General features: G+C 53.4%; 1 protein-coding gene across 1 annotated transcript; it reads left to right on the top strand.

The window, feature by feature from the left end:
- LOC106149486 lies at window positions 1-6,625 on the top strand (the record flags this gene model as incomplete). The annotated part of the gene is given in 6 exon segments (XM_013518487.1): window positions 1-378; window positions 1,721-1,787; window positions 2,450-2,541; window positions 4,592-4,649; window positions 4,747-4,989; window positions 5,335-6,625. Coding segments are annotated over 6 exon segments (876 nt in total). The 3' UTR covers window positions 5,457-6,625.
- Window positions 6,626-8,065: the final 1,440 nt, after the last annotated feature.

Below are 8,065 nucleotides of genomic sequence, written 5' to 3'. Positions count from 1 at the left end.
GCCGCCCCGGCCCTGGGGCTTCCTCGCCGGGTCGCTTCCACGCTTCGGCGGCGGGTGGGGGCCGCAGTAAACCTTGACAAAGCTATGGGGAGTTTCTGGGGTCCCAAACAGGCTGGGGTCACAATGGCAGCGAGGCAAATTCACATTTCCTACGCAACATGCGTCCCAGTCAGCCTGTGCCCCACCCCCAGCCCGTATGGCGCTCGGGGAGAAGCAGCAAAGGCGCCTCCGCGGGGCCCAGGCGGCAGGCAGGGTCAGCACAGAGGAGGAGGAGACGGGCCGGCCGGACACGGCGCTCTCGGCCTCCTAGGCAGAGCAGGCCCCGGCCTCGGCACTCATCTGCCCGCTCAGCTGGTGCTCTTGTGCAGTGAGCAACAGGTACAACCTACCAGGGGAGGGACCTGGACCTCACCGCCTCAGAGCAGGGACAGCAGCCTTGGGCCTTGGAATACACCTCCTCAGCGACCGGCGCACGGCAGCGGAGCCCTGGGCGGGGAACTGGGCAACGTTTGCTGTCTAGGGCCCCGACTTCCCCACAAGGAAAGGGCCGGCGTGCGTGGAGAGGAGACCCCTGCTCCCACACCGACGGCTTGCACGGCACACTGGGAGAAAGAATTCTGAACGGGGGTGAGGAGCGCAGAGGCTGGGGACGGCGGCAGGGCTTTGCGTGGAGGAGGCTTTGGGAAGGCCCCGTGAAGCAATGCTAAGTTACATCTCTCGGGCTGTTACTGTAACCTGTGCTCTGTACCCCTCACCACCTGTCCCCACAGCTCCTTACAGACTTGGACTCCTCGGTTAGAGAGGCGAGGGAAAATCGGGACCCTCTGAGGTCATCGTGGGTCAAATCACAGGCACCGGAGGCAAAGGAAAGCGCGAGAGTGTAACCCGTGGTCATTCACGCCGCGCCTGGCGCAGTCCGGGGTGTTCGGGACACGGGGTTGTTTCAGGCAGCCCTCGAGGGGCGGGGGCTCTCCTGCTGGGCTGTGGGCTGTGAGGTTGCGAGTTAGGTGTCTGGCGCAGGGTCAGGTTCAGAGGCCCACAGCAGCCAGGCCGTGAGCGAGTGGAGCGGCCGGGCATGAGGAGGGGCGCATGGCGGGGACCAGGCGAGCTGCAGCCGGCGGGCTGCGTGCCAGGGCTGCCTTGCGCAGGGCAGCCCCGGTGATGTAGTCCGATACTGCACACGTTAGGAGCAGCCAGAAATGTAGACATGCGGGGGAAAACTCTATGAGAAAAGTACCTATTCGGAAAACATTTTGAGCTTCAAACGTCCTATCAGAGATGTCTCAGCTGGGGAAGGTTTCTAAGGACCAAGACAGGACAAAGTCAGGGCCAAGATCCACTTGCAAAGCAAGCAATGAAGCAGGTGTCACTGGGGAGAGAGGTAGTAGGAAAGCGCTCGCCCTGGGTCCTGGTCCAGGCCTCCGGTGTCTGCCCGCTACTCATACTGCCTGTGTGGCCCCCGGGGAGAAATTTATACTCTCCGGCCTTTGCTTATCCTTAAGATGAAGACGCTAAGTCATACACTCTGTGTCCCACTCTTGGGGGGACTGAAAGAAAATTTAAACTGCGGAAAAAGAAGCCCTAGAATTTAAAACACTACTGAATTCATCGACGTTTATTGTGTGTCTGCAAGGTATATTGAATTGATTATGGGAATTCTTGCTTACTCTGAGAAAGAAAACATAAACTTAAAGGGCCCTTCATTATTTTGCCCGCCCAGGAGCAGCGCTTTCACAGAAGGGAGCGAAGCGCCCGCCGCAGGGAGCCGTGTTATGACACCGTCACAGGTGAGGCACGGAGCCTGTCAGTGGTGATAAGCGCGCTGGCATATTTCCCATTCAGCCTGACTCTGCTCCAAGACAGGAGCCTAACTGATGTTTGTTCAATAATCTCCAGATATGTCCCAGAATCTGGGGGAGGGGCCGGTACCCTGTGTCAGCTTAGAGTCAGACCCTGGGGAAAACACGCTGCAGGCTGCTGCAGATGTTGTGAGATTAAATGACGTTTCCCTGAAAATGCATGAGGCATGGCCCGCTGGTTTGCCTACTGGCAAAATGCCCTTCACCGGCACCCCCTTGCTCCCCTGGCCGTCCAGTAAGCGCAACGCCTCCAGGCCTTTGGGCTTTAGCCTGAGCCCCAGGGCAGCTGCACTCCGTGGGGATGTGAGGGTACCAGCCAGGTCTGATGACCCCAGACAGTTGGGAGGGGCGAGAGACGGGGTGAGTAGGAGACTGGCGAGAAGCAGAAAAGAATGGGTGGGCAAGAGACGACCCAAACAGAGCACGGAGACTGAGTAATTCTAGGAGGCAGCACTGTTTACGGAACATTTCATTCTTGATAGCTACTGTCACATTCCAGTCATTAGACTGCATTTACTCGTGGGTTGTAGAAATTACTTCCCATGGGAAATGAAAGCAATTCCTTTTTCAAAGGATGCTTTGTTTTCCAGGAGAAGAGAGGAGAGCATGTGACAGTATGCCTATATTCCCCGCTGAGCCAATCTTCGCTCAAGTTCACTACTTAGCACGACCACAAGCAGAGGTAGCGGAGAACTGATGTCAGTGAGGGCGGCGATGGTTGGTGGTGACGGTAGTGAGCGCTGACTGAGCGCCATCCGTTCGGCCTGAACTGAGCCTTTGTACATGTATCTCGGTGAAACTCTACAGAGCCCCTGGGTTGGCCCCATTTTACAGACGAGGAACTGAGCTTTGCAGAAGCTGAATCTGCTAGCTCAAGATAACCCAGCCCGGCACTCGCACGAGCTCTGAGCACCTCTGCCCATTCTTGGATGCACCAGCCTCAGAACGTACCACATTTGGTGAAGGAGTCCTTTGCCGCTCCTGATATAAAATGTCTCCGACCACATAGCGCAGGAATAAGGAGTGAGTGAAACAAGCCGGACACAAAACAGACAACGGTGTCTCTGCCGCGGGAGAAATCCCTGAGGGTTTCAGCTTTAATCTATGACATCCATTAGGCAGCAGCCGCTTCCCTTGCTCCTCCACATGCGGGTACCGAGAGCTTCAGAGTGGGGCGCACCTACGGCGCGTGTGCCACGCAGAGCCTCTCTGTCAGCACCCAAGCCGCGTTTGACGGATTATCAGCATGCATACAAAGCACAGATCATACCGACTGCCAAAGCACAGCAAATGCAGACTTTCATCTCCCGATAAAATGCCCTTTGTCTCTTGAAAGTTGTGTTACCGTCTTTCTTCTAAGATAGAAGATGTTAATATATGAGTTGTGTTTTCTGAACTAAAACCTCGGTGTTCAGGTTTAACTGGAGTGCTGGCACTTTGGAATAAATGAGTGGGCTTTGGGTTGCAGTTTGGGCCTTTGGTCTCTGAAAGATTCGCCATTACTGGCCTAAAACACCTGGAAATTAGAGCTCACGCTGCTGTCTGAGGCAACCAGCTCCTGCTCTCTGCGCCCTGGACCAGCCAGGTCCATCCTCGCCTTGTTAGCATTTATATGAGCCCCTCTCCCTGCACCCCTGTAGGCCGCCTGCCCTGCCCGGGCAGCATTCTCCCCGAGATTAGTCACAGTGCAGCCGGAATAACTGGCCTCATTTCTTCCCTTCACGCCCGACAGACCGCAGGAGCTCCCCAAGCCCTTGCTGCACCCGGGATCCGCCTCAGCTCAGCCCCACCTGTGTGATAATGATTAGTGGAGTCTGTCCATCCTTCTGTCCTGTTTTCCCGGTTTTGGAGCTTCCAAACACATCCTCCTGTTTGCAGTGACATGATCAGTCAATGAGGGCGCAGGGAGAAACCACGTGTGCCCCGCGCACGTCGCGCAAAGAGCTCCTCTTCCCCTGAGCGTGGGGCAGTGGCTGTAGAAGGGGTTGGTTTGGGCCTAGGATGCTGGAAGGAGGGAGAATGCAGGTCCTGCTCCCCAGCTCTTCTGGACTTAGGAGACAGCGTGTAGAACAGAGGCAAGGGTCTTGGGAACTGGATGGTGTGGCATCCTAACCTTGGATGCTTCTGCTGTGATGAGCCCAGCCTTCAAGTGGCTGAGGACCTAAGCTGACTCCTTTGGAGCTCCAGCAGCTGTCCCTATGGCAGGCGCTGAGCAGGGGCCTCTTGGCCACATAACGGCTGCCATGTCTCCTCCTGATCCTGGGCCCCTCTCAGTTTGCCGGGGCATCTGAGGGCCTTGCCGCTGTTGGCCAGCAGTCTCTCCTCAGGCTCAGCACGTGATGCCTTCTCAGCCCATAGATCCCAGCCCACTTCCTAAGTCGGGCCCTGTTTCATCCTTACATAAAAGAAAACTTTCACATTTCAAAGTGCGTGGAGTGTGGCACATTGTTTAGAAAAGTGCACTCAGGAGGCTTTGGAGACATAAAGGGAAGCCAGGGTTGAGTTTGGGGACAGGAAATGGAGAGGCTGAACTGCTCTGCACAGTGACTTTCAGAAGGGATTGTCCATGCTGCTGGGACCAAGAGCAGAGGCCTGGGCCGGCAGAGGTGAGCACGGCAGTTCTCAAGTGAATGCCCGGTGTTAACCACTAGTTGTTGCACTGCCCTGACATGAAGTCCTTCTGTCTCCCCAAAGTCCCCAAAGTCTGACTTATTAATATATGTGCGATGTAGGTTGTTCTGTGCAAAAATGAAGGAAAAGGAGGAATTTCACAACCGGAAGCAGTGGAAGGTAAGAACCCTGCGGTGAGATGAGGGGGACGGTGTGGGGGAGCCGCAGTACCCAGGAGAGCGAAATCCCGGATTTTGCAGGACGCTTCTTGGCACAGGATTGAAGGAGTGGATGAGAGACGGCAGACCACCGGTGACCACGGTGGGGTCCTTGCCATCCTCCCACGCCAGTGGAGGAAAGAGGGGCAGAGCCCCATGGAGCTCAGACGGGGACCACACTTGCCCAGTGTTACACAGCTGGCAAGCAGGGATTAGAATGCCGACCCACATCCCTTGCCCAGCCACGGAGTTCCTCGCCATTATTCACCACCTCAGAGGCACCCAGAAGGAGATAATCAAAGGTAAGAGCACCTGGTCTACCCCGTGGGCAGCCTTCTCCTCGCTGCGCCACTCTGCTGTGAACGTTACCATTAGTGAGACTTCCGGCGGAACAGGGAGGGTCATTTTGATGCAAGAGACACTCTCAGAGCAGAGAACACAGGTAGCACGCTGTAGGATAAAGCACTGGATGGGTGAGTAAAGGTGAGGATACTTAAAGAAGTGAGTGGATAATCAGCCTCAGTGAGGCCAGAGCTCCCTAAGCCCTGTAGGATCAGGGTCCTGACAGACAAGTCCTGCCCTGTCCTGTGTTGGAGGAGGTAGGGAGGGAGACTCTCACTTCTCCACCATTTTTATTTCCTCTGCAGAAATCCTACCAGATTTTTCCTACTATGGCAGAATCCTTTGCCTGTCGACCTGCCTGGAGAGCATAACCTTGCTTTCAGCCTGTGACCTTCCTCCCCGGCTGTCCTCCATCCTGAAGATCTGAGGTTTACACTGTCCTTCTTAATGTTTCGCCCCCCAATACTGACATCCTGGGCTGGGCTCCTTATGAGCATTTGCTTGCTGGGTAGTTGCTGGTTAATTCACTAGTGTCTTCACCTTGTAACTTGTGATGCTTGCATGATTCACAACAAGCACCAGGCTGAACTTGTGCCATCCATCATGTGCAGCTGGCCTCCTGGGTGCGTTTCTCCCAGCTATAAGCTCATGGTGCTGTCTCCTGATGGCTTCTGTCCCTAGAGCTGTTCCTGATGACTGCTGGCCCCGAGGCTATCGCCTAATGACTTTGTTCCCTGAGGCTGTCCTCAACTGCGGCTGTCCCTGGGGCTGCTCCCAGAATTCTGGGTGATACTCCGCTAAGGAGGATTAGGCAATCAAGCCACAGAATTATAGGCTGGAGAAGGAAGGAAGCTCTGAGTGGGAAGAGGACTTGGTAGTGCAGTGACAACGCATCTCTGTTTGTTGAAGACACCCCCACTTGTCTATGGTACCAGTATGATTTTTACAAAATCCTCTCACTCTCGAGCACTGCCTCAGGGTGGTTGATAAATTATGCATGATCACCCTACTTTAGGGGTCACCTAAAGTGGATTGAGCTCAACCCTGACAATCTTTTCTTCCTATAGATATTCTTGCTGTTTGATGTACAAAACAAAAAAGAGAGATGTTCTAGAAAAGGGGTGGAAGAGGTTGAAGCCCCCCCATTATCACTCCCGGCCCCACCCACCTGCTATGACAGTCCCTCCGCCAGCCAGTGGGAGCCTTAGATCTCAGCGCGTCACCTAGGATACCTCCTGTTCTGACAGACACAGAAACTGGGGTTAAGGGGCTCATGAAGGTCATACCACTGGGTTAGTATAGAAGAGCCTGACTAGAACGCAGATATGCAAAACCCACCGCGAATTCTCCATCATACCAAAACTCCTCCCCACTTACCAAATGGTTTTAAGACGAAGAAGCCAAGTGCTGAATACTGTGCGAGCTAGCCACATGTGTGTGTATAATTTTTTCTTAGAAGATATATCTCTCTTCTTGTACACACTTTCTTGGTGTGACTTGTTTTGCTTACCAAAACGACCCCCAGTTCCATCCATGTTACTGCAGACAGCAGGGTTTTTCCTTTCTATGGCTGAATAGTATTCCACTGTATAAATACAAAACATTCTCTTCATTAGTCCCCTGAAGGTCACCAGGGTTGATTCCATATTTTTGGTACTGTGAATGGTGCTGTGATAAGCACGGAAGTGCAAATAACTCTTTAGTACTAGAGTTCACCTCCTTTAGAGATGAAATCCCCGTGGTGGGATTGCTGGGTTATATGTTCTTACCTATGTGTGCAAGCCAGTAGTTCAACTTCCCACATGAGGAAGGTGGAACAGTGGTCATAGAGACTGGGGAGGGCAGGGCAGGAGAGAACCAGAACAGAAAGCTGTTCAATAAGGAGCCCCAGAAGCCCAGAGTAGAGGGATCTCCTGCTTTTTAGTGCCGCGGGGTAACTGTTGATTAAACAGCCTCTGACAGATTTCAAAATGACTAGAAGAGTATGAAATTCTCCGCACATAAAAGTGATTAATTGTTGAAGAGGTGAAAATGCTTACTACCTTGATTTGATTAGTACACATTGTGTACATGTATTGAATCACCCTAAAATACCCCATAGAGATGTACGAATTTAAAAATAAGTACATGAAAAAATGCCACCCCCTCAAAAGATGCACCTTCTGTGGAATTATGTGTAATTCCCACCATGGGAAAAAGCAGTGAAAGGCATCAAGGTCACCCGGGAGAAGCCCCAGTCCACACAGCAGCTTTGTGCTGGGACGACACGGTGTGAACTGTGTATGGATTATTGCAGGAAACAGGGCTTAGGGACAAGTGTCTTTTCTAGAGTTTGTATCCTTGAAAATGTTTGGATGGTCTTCATTAATCCCGACAAGCAGCCCTGAGAAAGCCAAACAGGAAGCAAGACTTGGGCTGTCATGTAGAATAAACACTTGTCCCTCGCAGGATCCCTGGGCCAGCGCAGGACACAGCGTCCTCCCTTTGTCTCAGGTCTTCGCTTGGAATCTGACCCAAACTGAACCAGAGTCCTGTCTCGGTCGTTTACATAACAGCCCACTTCCCCTCTGCCGTCCGCTGTCTCTCCTGCCCTCCCAGAACCCGCCCAGGTAGTATCACCTTGACCCCTGGGCAGGAAAAGAAGGCACTGAATGCAAATCAGACAGCCTCACAACCCCTGTGAGGCCCAAGCAAGGCCACCGGGAGGCAAGGTCAGGTCCTAGGCAGCCTGCTTCTGGGTGGAGGCAGAGTTTTTGTTTGTTTTTCTGAAATGTTAACCGTGTGTCAGTGTGATCCAAAACATTGTTTCTCAGGGAAACAAGTATGTGTAACTGGGGCCCACACAAACCAATTTGTCCCCAATCAGAGAGCAATTGCCTGTCCTGGTGTGGCAAGGAAGCCAGCTGACAGGTGGGGCAGCCTTAGGCTTGCCCTCGGCCTGCTCACCTGCTGGTTCACAGCATTTGCATAGCTGGGCTTCTCAGGAAACACCCAAGGCCATCTGTGCAGAAGCCCTGGGCATCTATGCAAAGCGTG

Source organism: Chinchilla lanigera, unplaced genomic scaffold (assembly GCF_000276665.1).
Source record: "Chinchilla lanigera isolate Chin_1 unplaced genomic scaffold, ChiLan1.0 scaffold00046, whole genome shotgun sequence".
Classification (NCBI taxonomy): Eukaryota; Metazoa; Chordata; class Mammalia; order Rodentia; family Chinchillidae; genus Chinchilla; species Chinchilla lanigera.
Note: the sequence above shows the minus strand (reverse complement) of the source record. Positions and strands in the feature narration are given on the sequence as shown.